The following is an 18,187-nucleotide window of genomic DNA, read 5'->3' as shown; positions in this document are numbered from 1 at the left end:
TTTAATGCCTTCACCAACCGTTTCCAGTGTTGTACCAATCATATGAAAGCCTGTGCTCATACAGGCCTACACATTTTCGTACACTATTTCATGTACCTAGTTGCAATTACAACAGTTCCTAATAAGAACTCAGCAGAAATGAGCTTTCACTTGACCTGGAAGAACAGTAGCTAACAACCAATTTAATACATTGCAGATGCTATAACTATTGCAACACATTCGGGTACCATGTCAATCTTCTCAATGTTCATACAGGAAAAAGAATGATGATGCAAAAGTTGTTTTTATCAAACCTTGCTAATGTTGCCAAATCATAATTGTAGATAATGAGAATGATGGCCTACCAAACCAAATCTTTGTTAATGACATAATGAAGATTAATCTATGATCTTTGTCCTTTGACAATCTACCTGTGTTTGATTTCTTGTGCAAAGTGATATCATCAGTAGGCCTTCTTTTTTCTACATGAGACAGTATTAAAAATGTGCAAATTTGTACTGTTATTTAAGAGCAGTGATTGAGTCAAACTTCTCTATTTCATGCAGTAAGTATATCATCAGCAGGCCTTCTTGTCTACCTGAAGCCACTATTAAAAACTTGGTACCGTCATTTAACAGCAATGATTTGGTCAACTTCTCTTTCATGCAGTGATTAAATCAAATCCAAGATTATAACAAGAAAGAGAAGACCAAGATAATGTCTGTCAAATAATAAAAAGATTAAATGGGCAATAACTTTTGCAGATTGAAAAGAATATATAAAGCTTTACTAGATCTGATTCTAATCTAATAGGCTAAAGTCCAATTAAACAAAATTTCATTTCAATTCATGTAAACTCAAAGACAATATGAAGTTATGAAAGAGCTATGACTAGGAAGCTTCATCCTAAATTGTAGAGAAAGCTAAGGAATTTGGACCACTTATCTATTACAACTGGCATCCAGAAGGGGGCTTGTACAGCCATGCAGGAAGAGAGTCAGGTCAAAGTAAAGTTGCCTGGAGTGTCCTTTTCCTAGCAGAAGGCACAAGGAAGCAAAGCCACGGACCCTCAAATCATATCACACAGTGGAATAGAAACCCTTGGCAAACAGGCTCCCCAATAAGATGCCAACATTCAAACCACCCAAGGGGCCAACCTGATTTCCAAGTGGAAGAAAGAGTCCTGTGGCACTTCCATTTCCACATTCATGATAGGATATGCAATAAATATACCAAACATAGCAGTGAATCCCCCATAATGAAGGCAGTGAGGGTGGAGTCTATCCACTGCACATCTCTCAATAGTAAGAGATCAGAAAAGTAAAGGCATCCAACATATAGGACAGAAGGAGAAACAGTTCAGCAATTCTATTATCTATGTTTTGCTTGCATCTTTACCAGTCTTACCACCCAAGATGGTGCTTGTGCAATAAAAAAAAAGATGACCATTTAGCTCACCTATATAAAAAGCCATATTCTAAACACATAAAGCAACCCAAAAGCCTAAAAGGTCAGAGTCCATCAGGAGATCCATTACTGGATTCCTCATAAGTGTTATGGTTGTTGGTGTTGGTGTTGGTATTGGTATAGGTGTTAGCATTGGAGTAGTGGGTGTGTTTCCTTGAAGAGCCTTTGCATTGGTGAACTGGATACTTTTGAGCATTGAGCTCCATCTTCCTGAGAACAGCCTTCCCTAGATCCACACCACAAATGTCTGAAAGCCTCACCAGGTAGAGCAGCACATCGGAGAGCTCCTCTCCCAAGTGCTCCTTCTCCTCCTCCTCCCATCCAGGAAGCCCCTTGGGCACCTCTCCCTTCCATTGAAAGATCTCTGATAACTCCCCCACTTCTCCCACCTATAACCACCAAAAGGTCGCATACACAAAAAGAGGAGAAAACAACTCAGAACAGTTGAGGAAAAGGATGATACAAATAATACAGCCATAACAGGGAATGAAATTTAAAGCTATTGCCTGTGCTTGCTCGGGGCAAGCTTAAGGGACCCATCTCTCCCCTCTCACCACAACATGCAAAAACTACACCAAGGATTGCAGCTATATTCATGAAGGCAAGCAAAAGCCCTAAACCCATTAACGGGTATTGCTCAAAATCGATTAAAAAAAGAAAGAAAACAACTCCGAAGATGCAACACAAAGAAGAATATCACAAGGAAGCACACCAAGGAGACAACTTTATCCGAGAAAACAATAATAAATCCAAACCCCATTAATGGGTATCGCTTCAAATCGATTAAAAACCAAAGACCCACTTGGGGAAACGCAAGGCCGAGATGGTTTTGAGGTTACCAGGGCCAGGAGGAGGTTCCTGGGGCTATGGAACTGCTCCCAGTCTCTCTCCTTGGCGAAGTCAGCCATCTTCTTCTTGAGATCATCGAGGGTAACGTTCTCTTGTTCGGCCATGGTAATTCCCTTATCTCTTTCTCTCTCTCTCTCTCTCTCCCCCTCTACGTCGTCTGTGTCCGTTGTTTTGCATACACGTTTGCCTCCCACTCCTCTGCCCTCTTCTTTCGTATTTGTCCTTTGGGATGGGGAAAGAATACCAAAGAGACAGAGGAAGGGAATAGAAAAGAGGAATGGAGTGCTCAAGGTCGCTCCTTTTTGCTCTTTCCCCAAAGGGTATAAAGATCTGAGAGAAGAACGCAGAGGAATGGGAGACTTGCGGGCGAGCAGACGGGCAGAGAGTGAAACGAGAGCTTTCCTGCCGTGGCAATTTGAGCAGGGTTTTGCTCTTTTTATTTTCGATGGAATAATGGGGAAGGGGAACCCAGTATCCCCGGTCATCCGGTGGGAGGTTCTGCTTCAAGTTCTTCTCGACTTGGTCGAAAACTAATATGCTTGCACGAATCTTGAGGAGAACAAATTCCTTCGGGAGGAGGTGGGGCTTGCACGAATCTTGAGGAGAACAAATTCCTTAGGGAGTTGGGGCTTGCACGAATCATGAGGAGAACAAATTCCTTCGCGAGTTGGGGCTTGCACGACTCATGAGGAGAATTTGGTCGTCACACGTTTTGACAATTAAATTCAGGTTAATGATGTCACAGAGCTAAAAGCACCAATAAATCCGTACAATGATATAAATTATCAAATAAAAATAGGAGATTTGCACTATAAAAATATATATTTAAAGATTTGCGTTATTAAAAAAAATATTTATAGTTTTGACAGACAAACTATTTTAAGGTTGTTTTTTAGGGTTTCACCCTATTTTTCTAAAATACCAAAATTGCCCATACACCAATTCTGGCAGAAAAAATTAAAATATCTTAAGAATATTATTTTTCAAATATTTTTCTCTACAATAGCAAACCATCCAAAACTCTATTCTTCTTTGCCGGTGAGAACTCTCCCTTTCTTGAAGCTACCTTAAATTATATTATATGCAGTTAATAGAACTAGTGTTCCTTCGTCGATAAATCAAAGAATGCAAAGCTTACGGAGGTCTCCTCCTTATTCTTGTTTTCTCTTTTGTAATGTTAATTATTTTGTTGATGAATTAGTTCGCTCATGCTGGAGGAAGAGAAAACATGAACTAGTTAGAAGAGGTATTCACATTAGATAGGATTCTGGGTATATGTCCATTCACTTGTTAGATTTTGTATATGAATGATCTAATTCTTCATAAATTACAGAAGCCTAATTGTGCTTTTACATGGAACTTAAATGGTCAGAGTAATATTTCATATTTCCTTATATTGTATTACTCTATTATATTTGACAATTTATATAAAAGTAATTATTTTCTATACTTAATTTTATATCTTCTGAGGTTGTGATTATTTATGTTTTTTAGTGGCTATATCATAGTTAAATATTATGAAATTCATAAATAATAATTTTGAAATTCATAGTTAGCATCTTTATGATCAACAATTAGTAACTTTGGAATCCAAAGATATTAAATATGAAAACTATTATTAATAAGTTTTTAGTCTGGTATTACTTAAATTAGTTTTTCTTATCTTGAATTTGTGGATCATGCTCTGGTTAGTTTGTTTAATATGCATATATTTTTTTTTTATGGGTCTTAGCCATAAGAGAAATCGACATAAAAATAGAGATACCAAAGATGGATATCAGTCACAAAAGAAGAAGAAAAGGTTGAAGGTTCTCAAAATCTCCCAACTGTGGTTTTACGTTGCTTTCTTCTATCCCTAAACAATATTACTTGTAAGAATAAATAAGTGAAATGTTAGTTTGCTTATCAACCTAGTTCATTATTTATGAGATCTTTTTTATAGAGTGAATTGCGGGATTTTATTTATGGAGTATAAGAATCATCTATAAAGTGGCGCACCAATGATATTTATACAAAATGATATAGCTAAGCTTTATGTAGTAATTACAACAAAAATTATTATTGATGTAATCAAAAGAAAAAAAAGAAACATCGTAAGAGGTCAAAAATGGGAGAGGGTTCAAATGAAGTCATAATTGCCTCAACAACAACTATCGTGCCTAGATAAGTAATGCCTCACTTGATAGCTATTCTATGAAGAAAGAGTACTAGATGAATCAAATCGACATTATTTTATTATAGTGAAAACTAATTTTATAAAAAAATAGGAGTATGTTGTATAATTAAGTTTTATTATGAAATATTTATTTACAACAATAACTAATCTACATGTATCTAAAATATTTGTGTGCAACAACAATAAGTCAATTTATGAAATGTTTGTGTATAACTGCAAATAATACATAGATAATTTATGAAATATTTGTGTAAAATAATTATTAACTATGAATCCATTATTATTAACTGTGGAATCCATAATTATTAACTATGGAATCCTGTTATGGATCTGAACCGATATAACCTAATAGAATTGTAAAAATTTTAATGGTGGTAACATCACGAGTTATGGATCAAATGGTTAAATTGTACACAATTTTGTGGTGGTAACATTAAGAATGTAAGGTAGGGTGGCTGTTTGAGGAAGGTGGTGGTTAGGATTTGGGTGCTTGAAGGTGGATCTAAGGTTATAACCTACTCCTACGAAGATAAAAATGAGTTAACGGCTATAATAAAATATAAAGACAAAAAAATAATTTTAGCTAAACTTATATTCATTCAATGATTCTAATCAACATATGCCTACTCGTATTTATAGGAGTAAAAATTCTAGTGGATCGGATACATATATGGATTATCCAATTTATTTTAAAATTTAAAGCAATAAAATAAATTTAACTAACTTGACTCGACTTAACCCACATAGTCGGATCATAACAATCTACCACGGTTTTGACACCTTGTCTTCAAGGTGACTAGTCCCTCACGTCCTTGTACTTATATAGCTAGTTTTGCCAATCAATGGACTGAGATTCGTCCTCTTCGAGATTGCCAAGAAATATGACGTGGGCTATCAAGCTCTTGCATTTATGACTGGGGGTAAATAGGTTATTACAATAAAAATATAAGCCTTCTTTTTGCGCTCCTCCAAGTCATTAGATACAAGTAGTACGAGATCATCTAACTATTGGGCTGAGCCGTTTGCACGGGATTGGTCAAGGTAGATGCAATCTCTAGTGGCCCTTGGGCTTGGGTTGTTTTTCTTCTCTCATCCTTTCGGATCTAGTTCAATTGATTCAACTTGGACTCCATCAGAACAACTAAGGAGAAGGCTTCATCAAAAGTAATGGGCCTCAAAGCTTTGACTTTAGCTTGAATGTTAGGCCTGAGCCCACTAATGAATGTGCTCTTTAAGACTGAGTCTGACAAGTTAGTGACCCGATTGTAGATTTGTTCAAACACTTCCCGATATGCTCAGACTATTGTTGACTGAGTCAACTTAGTCAACATGCATGAAATTTTTTGTATTGGGTCAGATTGAACTGAGCATAAATCGCATCCGCAAAGTTCTTCCAAGACTCGAATGGTTAAGTTCGCCTAGCCAACTAATACCACCTAATCGCCATGCCCTCAAAGTGAAATGATGCTAGTTGGACTTTCTAGTGGTTAGACATGCCATAGTGTGAAAATTTGCTCTGTTAGATAGGTCTAGTCCAGTGCGTCTCCTCTAAAGAATTTTGGGAAATCAAGCTTGAAAGTCTGAGCTTGGATCCCAAAATATGGCCTAGCATTGCGGGCCAAGTGACCTTGTTGTCGAGGCTAGTCACATGGGTCATAGGCCCATGGGTCCGGCTCATGTCATGCCCGAGCCATATGCAAGTTTGACTCATGTTGTGGTCAAGCCGCATACGAGTTCGACTCAGTCTTATGGTGCAAACCTACTAGGTCATTCCACTGGTCATGCTCAAGCGCATAATCATGCTTGGATTCATGTATATAGGTCCCAAACTAGTTTGCACAAGGTGGTTGAGTTTGAAAAAATCTAGCCTAGCTCGTGCACTTCATCACCTCCATGCACTTGCCCTAGCCCTAACCCTAGGGGTAAAATTGGATTTCAGCCTAGGAGTGCCTGATAGGCTACGGAACAATCTCTTCAAGATCTGGATTGATTGTAGGAAGTAGTCCACACAACTGAGGGAAAATATTCGCCAAATATTCTCTCGTAGTCAAAAAATTATGAGACCAAATTGGATCGATCCGTAACTTCCTAATCTACATTTCTTTATATACGCCCTTTGCAGATTCGAAATAAAATTGGGACGAAAACATGATAGAGTGGGGATGAAGGTGGTGGTGATTGGTGGAGTGGATGTTAAGGCTATGGATGATAATGGAGATGAGGGTGGATGGCTGATGTAGTTTAAGGGATAAGGACGAAGGGGAAGAAGTGGTTGAGATCCCAAGGAGGAGGGAAAACTCGACAGACGAGGAAAATTAAAAGTTAGATGAGACCTTGCCAACGGTAGAGGTGGCTGGTTGGTGAAGAGGGAGGAGGGAGATTAGGGTAGAGAGACTAGAGAGAGGATAGAGGAGGATAGAGACCAATATTCCTTCAGCATAATGATTTTGGCTGCCATCCACACCTTTATAGAGGCTAGCCAATAAGCCAAAATAAAAGATATCCGACGATCGCGTTCAAATGCGATCGACATTAGCCAAAATTGGTAGATATTTGACAACGTCCGACGTTGTGACATTGTGGTAGATATCCGACGTTGTGGCGGTCGTCGGAGGAGGGTGGCGAATGACTAAGGGTGGCGGTGGTCAGCTGTAGGTAGGATGGCTGCTGGAGGAAGGTGGTAGCTAAGGTTTGGGTACTTGAAGGTGGATCTAAAGTTATAACCTATTCCTATAAAGATAAAAATGATCTAATAGTTATAATAAAAGATAAAGACGAAAGAAATTTTTGGCTAAACTTAGATTCATTTAATGATTCTAATCAATACATGCCTGCTCTTATTTATAGCTCAATTCTATAAATAAAAAAAACTTTCTCACCTGCTGGGCTAGGCTCATCGTGCACAAAATACAAATTCCTTTTTTTAAGGACTAGGTTGTTACATGAATCCTTAGGTATGCTTGGATACCAATTGAAAAATTCTATGGTAAACTTTAATCTCAACTATATAACTTTTAATGGGCAAATTTGATGATAAATAATGAAAGCTAATGAGTAAGCAACGCAAACACGCATGATTTACGTGGAAAACCCCCAACTAGGGTAAAATTACATATCTTTTTTGCTAAGATCAAATCGACCACTAATCAAAAGTAAGTATAAGAACTCCTTACAGTTTACTCGCTAAAATCCACAGCTATATTTGAAAATCTCTTGTTCACTAGACCTCACGATGAATTGCTTTTAGTGGTTGATTGCACCGATCTCTTTGACCTTTGAGATCAAATAATCTTTTCATAGTAACCCTTGAGACAAGATGCACAACGTTGCAACGAACAAGAACAATCTTTAAATACTCAAAACATGTAGCTTCTTGATCAATGAAGAACTTCCACTCGAATCTTCGCCAAAGCTTCAATTCCCATTCTTCAATCACCTCCTATTTTCTAGGCTTTAAAAACTCCTTACAGATTACCCGTTAAAATCCACAGCTATATTTGAAGATCTCTTGTAAACTAGACCCCACGATGAATTACTTTTAGTGGTTGATTGCATTGATCTCTTTGACCCTTGAGATCGAACAAATTTTTTCATAGTAACCCTCGAGACAAGATGCACAACGTTGCAACGATCAAGAACAATCTTTAAATGCTCAAAACATGTAGCTTCTTGATCAATGAAGAACTTCCACTCGAATCTTTGCCAAAGCTTCAATTTCCGTTCTTCAATCACCTCCTATCTTCTAGGCTTTAAAAACTCCTTACAGATTAATTGCTAAAATTCACAGCTATATTTAAAGATCTCTTGTTCACTAGATCCCACGATTAATTGCTTTTAATGGTTGATTGCACCGATCTCTTTGACCCTTGAGATTGAACGAATCTTTTCATAGTAACCCTCGAAACAAGATGCACAACATTGTAACGATCAAAAACAATCTTTAAATTCTCAAAACATATAGCTTCTTGATTAATGAAGAATTTCCACTCAAATCTTTGCCAAAGCTTCAATTTCCATTCTTTAATCACCTCCTATCTTCTAGGCTTTAAAAACTTATATAGGTTTCAAAAGATAGATGAGAACCTAGTTTAAGTTGGTCCAAAATTGATTAACTTTGTTAGGGTGTTTGAACGCAAGAAAAGTCATTCGAACGCACTTAGCAAAAATAGTCTAAATAGCCAAGGCTGTTCGAATGCCCATAAGGGTTGTTCGTACTTCTATTATTTTCTTCTGTCTAGGGAAAATGAGTTCAAACGCATCTGGGGCTCGTTCAAATGCCCATTAAAGACCACTTCTCTCAGAAAAATGTGTTCAAACACATCTGGGCCCATTTGAACATCAATTAAGTGATGCTCCTCTCAGGATTTTGTGTCCGAAACAAAATATCAGACTCGCAGGTGTGTTCGAACACCTCCAAAGGCTATTCAAATGCCTAAATACTGGAACACTATTAGTGAGTTAAAACTTTTCTATTGTATCATGCTTTTTATAAAAATCTATCAACACAAATAAAATAGAGTTTTGTTCACTTAATTGCTAATAAAATAAAGTTAATTACACTCTATATTTAATATAGAGAGATATCCTCAAAATCGGTGCAAGAGTATTTTTGGTTCTTTTGGAAAAGTTTAAGTAAAACTGCAAAGAAAACTTAAACCGAGTAATGATGCAATATTGCAAATATATTTGGTTTATAGTACAAATCGCCCAATAAAAATGAGTTAAACTATAGGGAAATTTACATATAACACCATGTCTTTTAATGAAATTATGGTTTATACCCTATATTTGTACTATTTGCAAATGAAGCCCTATGATTTAGCGAATATGTACAAAAAACATCTTGCTGTTATTAGATAGTTAAACTTAATAAAATCTCTAAGTTAAGTTAACTTAACTTAAATATTATGAAATACCTTAACCAAGTCATACTAATGACATTCTAGTCATTTTAAAAATAAGGGTATTTTAGTCCTTTTTAAAATAAAATATTTTTACTTAACGAAATATTCTGACGGTGTTAATTCAAATTTAACTAAGCTATTTTTTACACATATTCGCTAAATTAGATAGCTCAATTTATAAATAGTGAAAATGTAGGATGTAAACTACGATTACATTATAAAGCAGAGTATTATATATAAATTTCCTTAAACTATAAAATGACCATAATATTATTATATCTATCAAGCACACAAAGTCACATCACCTATAACATTAATCGTATCACATGTTTACCTTTTTTTTTTTCTCTCTACTGGTATGAGAAAAGTAATGTATACATTATAAAGAGATAGAAGCAAGTAAGAAGAGAGGAAATATAAATTACTTTTTTTTGTAAAGTTAAAAACTTTCTTAAGCAAAGAAGAGGTGAACTTAGGAATAGCTGAATCATCCCACAAAAATAAATATGAATTAGTATGAGAGTATATAGCTAGCCCATTGGCCGAAAAATTAGCTTTCCTAAAGATGTGGTTTAAAGTAACAGTGTTGAAGTTAGATAACAAGATCTTGATATTCCTCAATGATGTTCTTAATATTCCAACTACCCACCCCTTTGGTTATAATCTACACAAGCATTTGGGAATCAATCTTTATGTGGAGATTATTATCTTCAACGAGGTAGCATGGCCCAAGGCCTCTCTGAGCACCTAAGCTTCAACATAAATGGCTGACCGATGGGAGCAACCCTGCAAGAAGAATATTAGAATCGAAGAGAATTTGTATATAACACCATACATTTTAAAAAATTATAGTTTACACTATATGATTTAGCGAATATGCGTAAAAAATACTCTGAGTTAGATTTGAACTAACATCATAAGAATATTCTGTTAAGTAGAAATATTTTATTTATAAAATGAATAAAATATCTTATTTTTAACATTACCAAAATACATTTAGTATGACTTGGTTGAAAGTATTTTCATAGTTTTTATAATATAGTTAATTTAACCCAGATGTCTAGTTAAGTTTAACTAACAGATCTAACAATAAGGTATTTTCTGTACATATTCACTAAATAATAGGGTTTGTTTCGTAAATAATAAAAATATAAGATGGAAATCATAATTTTGTTAAAACACTGAGTATTATTGCCAAAATCATAATAAAAATAAAAAATTAACATATTAATGTCCCAGAATTGCCTAGCTGGCTAACAGTCTAAAAATAGGTGTTTAGCAGTTTCAATGTCCAATTTGCATATATAGCATTTAGGGCAGATGGAAAGGTTATGCTTAGTTAACAATTTGTTTCAAGTAAGTTTTCACACAAACATCCGAACTCGAGGAGCCACGGGGTAATATTACAAGTATGAAAATGGGCTAAAAATTTCGTAATTATATTTTTAGATTCTATATATATATATATATATATAGAAATATATATATATATATTTCTCAATTTGATAGATATATTTTTGAATTCCTCGTGTATATTGTTTAGAATCCATATATATATATATGAGTACTGAACAATGTTTAGGTTAATATCCCGCGGTCAAATAATTATAATTATAACTAATTAATTAATAATCATAATATTTACATGTAGTTAATGGCCATATTAATGGGTATATATTATTGTAATAATTAACTATCTAAAAATAAAAATCCAATTTAAATTAACTAAAGAAAATAAAAATAAATATGTAAAAGAAAGAAAAGTAAAATAGAGAAATCCACTTACTATAGTGCCATAATGTTGAGCTAAGATCAGCACTACTGCCAGCTGAGAAAGAATGGAGAATGAGGAAGAAGAAGAAGAAGAAGAAGAAGAAGAAGAAGAAGAAGAAGAAGAAGAAGAAGAAGAGATCGTTTTGCACTTAAAGACTTATATTTTATATACATCCCATTGCCTAAACTGTGTCGTGATTTGAACCGATAAAAAATAGTTTGAACTATTTCTACACGATTGCTAAAATTTACTCTTTAGATTTTCGAATTTTGATTTTCTTTACATGTCCAAGTCTTTCATAATAATCATACGAAATAATCCTAAATTATGGAAGATAAATACTAGCGTTTAACATCCACAAATTTATAATTATAAATATCTCACTTACAAATCTCAGTATTCTAACAATGCATAGAAGAGGATTGGATTAGGATTTTTTTTTCTTTTTCATAAGATAATAGTGAAAACAAATGCTAAAATGGATAGGCCATACCATTAGCAAAAGTCCTTTTAAACATTTTATTTCTAATTTTTGGCAACCAGACTACTCTTGAAAAGATGCATCCAAGCTTGAGACTCTACCTTGGGCTTGGCTTAAAGGTTGAATTAGGGCAGGCCCAAATCCTGCAGGCCATATAAACAAAATCTCAGCGTAAGTGGTAGTTAGGAACAAGTTTTGCTTCTATGGAATTATATTTGTTTATCTCTCCTTTCTCTTAAACCCTCTCCCTTCGATTGCATCGCACATTTGATATTGATGCACATCTATAATAGATTTGGGTCTGCCAGGTCCTACCCTTATAGTCCAAATATCTATAATAGAGGGCAGTTTTTGTAAAATTATATTTTTTAATGACTACTTAACCCTAGTAGGGATTAGCGATTATGATCATATCTTAGGTCTTAATGTCGTCTTTTTCTTTTCCAGTGGGGGTATAAGTGAGGTACCGATTGAGCAATTTCATGTGTGAGTTTTTTACCTATATATTATCTATATAAAAAGAAGAGAAAAATCTTTTGCTATAATTTTTAAACTATTTACTAAGGTACTATAGTTGTTGGCATGCAAATATTGCATTACTAGATAGGAAGGTGGTGAGAGTGTAATGTGTAGTTGCTTTTATAATAAATGCAGTGAAGCCGATATTTAGATAGAGCTTCTTAGACTAGAAATTCTAAGGCGATTTCCTCTCTTTGGTCTTGATCTAATGATGGCTAAGGACAAGGCTGGCCATTTGAGGTCCTCTCTCAACCTTGATCACTCTCATGTAAATCATCCTTCATGTTCTAAATCTCCTCCAATTGATTCTTTTCCTTCTCAACAAGCTACCCAAATCTAATTCGTTTATGGGTGAGGGCGGCAAAGGGCACCTCGGTGAGAGTTTCTTTGGCAAGCATCATCTTTGATGGGTTACTAGCCAAACTCAAGGGTTCCACTTTTTAAAGAGAGCCAAGTAGAATAGAAGAATGTCTTATTCAGTAGGTTCCTCTTTAGAAAGACCCCTCTCTTGCATATTATTAGACCAAGCTCACCAAATAACGGGGGCTTGGAGAACTTATCCTTATAGTGGATAAATGGGGGTGTTTTTTTCTATTCTACTTTAGTAGCGACAAGGACATGATTACTGTCCTCACTAAAGAACCTTGGCAAATTAGAGGACTGATCCTCAACCTTATTAAACACAATCCTAATTACTATTCTAGGGAGACAAGAATCTTCAATGATCATGTGTTGGCTTAGTTTTATAAATTTTATTGATGAATATTAAAAATTACACATCATAGTTAATATTGCTGCCATAGTAGGTAGACCTTTGTGCGTTGATACCACGATAGTTTGTAACGATAGTTATGTTAGAATTTATGTGGAATTATATCTTACTAACGCTATTAAACATGTATTTCTCCTCAGTCCTCCTAAATAAGCCTACCAAGTTGTTGCATATGAAAACTTCACTTTGCTTGATTCATTTGTGGTATTGTTGGCCATAGACTAATGGAATATCTTGTGCACAAGGTGATCGTTATAGTAACTCTCACACCTTTTGAGCCCTCTAATCATGAAGAGGGTAGTGCTCATATGGAGGTTTCAAATTCCTTGTCTTTGGTGGAGGAAGACACCTCTACTTTTGAAGGTTTCACTTTTGATCAACTATATAACTTAGCTCAACCCCAAGACTATTAGTGCTATTGATGGGGGCCAAGTTCATGAGCCTTGGATAATGGTCAATATGAGCTTAACTAAGGGCGACTGAGATAGGCATGGTATTTGCGAGTAGGCTACTGGTGGCCCTTGGGGTAAATATGGCCAGATCTGCGGCCAAGCTAATTGAGACAATTTTGAGATATAATAGAGCAAAATCCCACTATTATTGAGAAAAATTCATTGAGCCTCCTATCGATGACTTCTTCGAGGCTTAAGTCTGACAACCCATTTGACTTCTTTAATTATCACCATAGTGCATTGTCGCAGACTTAACCTTTTCGATTGGTTTGCTAGTCTACGCGGCACTCCACCTTCTTCACAACGTAAAATATGTCTCAAAGTAAAAGTAACATAAATGTAAGAAAAGAGAAAGATGTTGCAATAATTTAGAGAAGACAATTAGAATGCTTAAGTCTTTATATAGAATGCTTAAGTTTTTAGATTTCAATACACTATCTTTAGATTCTTTACAAGTAGAATACTTAAGTCTTATATAGAGACAAATGAAAACTTAGCTACCAAATTTTCTAAATATTTTCTCTAGATATTTAGGAGACTAGAGATATGACCAATGCTCCTTAATATCTTCTCTAACTAGATAAGGCCAAAAGTGAGGTTTTAGTTTTCCTCAAAGTCCACAAAAATAGTTGTCATTTATTCATTTAATAGTACAATAACCGATAAGTATTAGTTTTATCTATTTACCATAGTGTTCCTCAAGTATACCTTTGCTACGATGTCGCTTAGGCGTGATCCCCTTAATGTGTAGACATCTCAACCATGCCCTCGTGATTAAGATGCCCTCAAAAGAGCACCTTTGCAAGGTCGCTTCTAGTAAGACAAACCATGCAATACTACATGACCTTCTAGCCTCAAGGATAAATTGTAGTGCATTGCTCCACTACATTGTTAGTTTGCCATTTCCAACAACACCTTCGTCTGTTTGTCATTGATGTTTCTGCCTCTTAGCATTGTGATATCCATTCAAAATGTTTCTTCATAAGTCATCTCCCTTAGAAATGAATGGCCAAGGGTCATTTGTATAGATCATCTCGCTGCTAATCCAAATATGTCTAGTCTTGTCCTTCGTGATAAGTTTGGACAATTTTTTTGCATCGCACCGTTGCCTAGTGCGACTCCTTTGATGGCTGTGTGACGCCTTCATCTAGCAACGCCTCACATGTCCTTAATAGCTTCTCGAACTCTAGAAGTGTTGTTTTGTGAAACATCATCTCTCTAGGTTGCACACCGAACTCCATCTAACGACATGGTTCATCATTTGCCTTTGCGGGCTTTGCTCGGACAACTCCGTTGACATCGCATCCTCGAACTCTCTAAAGATGTTAGTGGCTTACACTGGTACAACCACCTCCTCCAATCAAGTTGCCTCAATCATAACTTTCTCGTCGTGTGCCTTCTTTGCAAGAACACCCCCATGCAATGAAACCTTCTAAAGAATAGTTGTCAGTGTGAGATTGTCGATTTTGTAAACTTTAGACCTAGCTTTACCACGCTAATTGGCTTAACAACTTCTTTATCAAGTGCCTCTTTCGTAAGCATAACCCCATGCACCACAATCAACTCAAAGAGAGTAGCACTCATTTTGAGCTCATCAACTTTGGTTTGTAGAAACCAAGACGTCTTCATTGTAACTTGCTCGTTGATTATGTCCTTCACAAGAGCACATTCATATGTCATAGTCTTGGGCTAGTCGACCTCCTTGTCGACTCTAGAATGCAGCTCCTTTGAGTAAGATATCTTAGCAACTCTTCTGTCGAATACCACCTTCATAAGCACAAGATGCTAGGCTATGTGCTTATAAATTCCTATTTGATTCTTTTGCATTAGGCACCACTACCGACCTAAAATTGAATCATTTGTCAAGGTCGCCTATGATTCTTAGCATTATCACCTTTATTTTCTTTTGGAAACTGACTTAGAATTAGTTGTCTACTAAGGATAGGCTTTTCAAACATAGACTACTTATTTGACCTACTTGTGACATATGTAAAAACAAACATTAAGAGTCTTGAGCATTTATTACTAGATGTGAGATTACTAAACGATTATGGGATTTAAACATGTGTGTTTGGTTTTCATCTATCTAATGACAACTAGCTGCAATAGGACTCAAAGAGAGAGATAACTATCTTAGTGAAAAGGAAAACTTGATCCTTAACATAATTGCAAAACTCCATTTTGCAATTATGAAAAACCAAAAACAAGTGCAAGTTTAATACTACCAAGTTATCTACCTATGTTTGGTGGAGAAATATGAGCTTAATGACAATGGATTACATTCAACCTAATCTTAATTATAAACCCATAGAAATCAACCTCTAATGGGGTTAAACTCAATTGTACTTAGATACCAATGATGCTGTCATGCTGACTCAAATATTTTATTAATAGAGTCTCGCTTGTCAACTATAGAAATGAACTTTTTGTTGAGTTTTTGATTAAATTAGAATTTAAAATTTTTTTTTTACTAAAATATACTATCTATCAAACTTATTATCAAATGGGGTTTAATTCACTATAATCCTAACAAAAATGCTAAACTAATTAGCATTTCTAAAAAAGCTAATCAGTTCAACATTTTTTCACTAGATAATTTTTTTTCTTAACTGCTAAAAAATTAAATTAAAAAAAATTATATACATAAAATTCTGATCATTTTAGCATTTTAGAACCAAATAAAAATACTAAACTGAATAAAATCATATTTCGTAGTTTATTATTTTTATTAGGACTACAGTAAATAAAATCATATTTCGTAGTAGTCTATTTCGATACAAATAAATTAAAATAGGGTTATTTTGGTCAAAAAGTCCTGTTGGCCTGGTCGAGTGACTTGAGGAGCCCTAGTATACATATTAAAATTGATTCTCAATTCTTGGTCCACATTCTTACAAAAATGGAGGTACGTTGGAACTTAAAAAACCTTCTTGATGACATCAAACACTTTATAATTTTTCAACTAAATATTTGTGGGATGGCACAAATCCTCTTTGAGTTCATTTCTATTTTGTGTAAAAATATAATCTTTTGGGCTTCTTGATTCTAATTTTATATATAAAAAAATTGCTACGTCAATTGCTGTCCCAGGAAACAATTTAATAGATCAATTTCTGAAAGGATTGGTATAATAATATCTTAAAAGATAATCATTTTATTTTCCTTAAAAAAAATCTACGTGACTGTATGTATACTTAATAAAAATCTTAGTAATTTGATAAGTAATTTAAAAACTATAATAGAATGGTAATAAGTTAGGGTAAGAATAGCTGATTGCTTAAAAACTCATCTCAAGTTTGATGCATTCAGCTATCCAACCACCATCAAATCCATTTTCACCCCTACATAAGATTCTAAGAAGCATCAACAATTTTAACCAATTCTTTACCTAATACCATTACCATCTACTGCTCTGAAAATAGAGAATGAAATAACTTTGTCTACAAGCATACAAAGCTCTAATAATTTCCAACAACCAACCATCTTCTTCCTAAGGGACTTTGATTGCAAATGCTAACAGCCAATTTGGTTTCCCACCTTTATTCCATAGGCTTATCTTTAGTGCCTTCACCAACCATTTCCAATGTTGTACCAATCATATGAAAGCCTGTGCTTCATAAAGGTTTACATATTTTCGTACACTATTTCATGTACACCACCTATATGCAATTACAACAGTTCCTAAGAACTCATTAGAAATGAGCTTTCACTTGATCTGGAAGAACAGTAGCTAACAACCAATTTAATACAATGCAGATGCTTTAACTACTGCAACAGATCAGGTGCCATGTCAATCTTCTCAATGTTCATACAGGAAAAATAATGAAACCTTGCTACTGTTGGCAAATGCTAATTGTAAATAATGAATATGATGAAGACAACCTTTGTGAATGACCACCTGATGAAGATAAATGACATTATCAACAATGTTTATCAGTCTTATGCTCAGTGATATCATCAGTAAGTCTTCTTTTCTACATGAAGCCAGTACTAAGCATGTGCAAATTGGCACTGTTATTTAAGAGCAATGATTGAGACAACTTCTCTATTCCATGCAGTGAGTATATCATCAGTATGATAGGCCTTCTTTTCTACATGAAGCCACTATTAAATGGGCAATGACTTGGTACTGTTATTTAAGAGCAATGATTTGGTCAACTTCTCTTTCATGCAGTGATCAGATCAAATTCAAGATTATAACAAGAAAGAGACGACTAGGATACTGTCTGTCAAATAATAAAAAGATTAAATGGGCAATGACATTTGCAGATTGAAAAGAATATATAAGGCTTTACTAGATCTGATTCTAATCTAGTGTCCAGTCGAAACAAGAAACTAAATTCAGTTCATGTAAATTCAAATACAATCTGAAGTTACGAAAGATATATGACTAGGAAGATTCATCCTAAATTGTAAACCAAGCTAAGGAATGTGGACCACACTTATCTATTACAACTGGCATCCAGATGGGGGCTTGTACAGCCATGCAGGAAGAGACCCAGGTCAAAGTAAAGTTGCCTAGAGTGTCCTTTGCTAGCAGATTGCACAAGGAAGCAAAGGCATGGACCCTCAGATCAGATCACACACTAGAATAGAACCCTTGACAAACAGGCTTCCCAATAAGATGACAAGATTAAAAATATCAAGGTCCCCAACCTGACTTCCAAGTGGAAGAAAGAGCCCTGTGGCACTTCCATTCCCACATTCATGATAGGATATACAATAAATATACCAAATGTAGCAGTGAGTCTATCCACTGCACATCTCTCTACAGGAAGAGATCAGAAAAGTAAAGGCATCCAACATACAGGAAA

The 18,187-nt window shown here is 35.1% G+C and overlaps 1 protein-coding gene across 1 annotated transcript; it reads right to left on the bottom strand.

Annotated features, from left to right (window-relative positions):
• Positions 1 to 804: 804 nt before the first annotated feature.
• On the bottom strand, positions 805 to 2,720 carry LOC140802406 (uncharacterized). Its single transcript, XM_073157926.1, has 2 exons — positions 2,286 to 2,720; positions 805 to 1,835 (listed from the first exon to the last, which is right to left on the bottom strand). Exons 1-2 carry the CDS (start codon positions 2,397 to 2,399, stop codon positions 1,491 to 1,493), a joined length of 459 nt encoding a protein of 152 aa, XP_073014027.1. The 5' UTR covers positions 2,400 to 2,720; the 3' UTR covers positions 805 to 1,490.
• Between the last annotated feature and the right edge of the window lie 15,467 nt (positions 2,721 to 18,187).

Source organism: Typha latifolia, chromosome 15, assembly GCF_019914945.1.
Source record: "Typha latifolia isolate L0001 chromosome 15, TyphaL0001v2, whole genome shotgun sequence".
In the NCBI taxonomy this organism is placed as follows: Eukaryota; Viridiplantae; Streptophyta; class Magnoliopsida; order Poales; family Typhaceae; genus Typha; species Typha latifolia.
The sequence above is the reverse complement of the archived record's forward strand: the minus strand, read 5'-3'. Positions and strand labels throughout refer to the sequence as shown.

Excerpts from the sequence above, each read along its gene's own strand:
- LOC140802406 (XM_073157926.1), bottom strand. The coding sequence starts at position 2,399 with ATGGCCGAACAAGAGAACGTTACCCTCGATGATCTCAAGAAGAAGATG. Across the intron at positions 1,836-2,285 it reads GGAACCTCCTCCTGGCCCTG|GTGGGAGAAGTGGGGGAGTT; the intron begins GTAACCTCAAAA and ends TGGTGGTTATAG.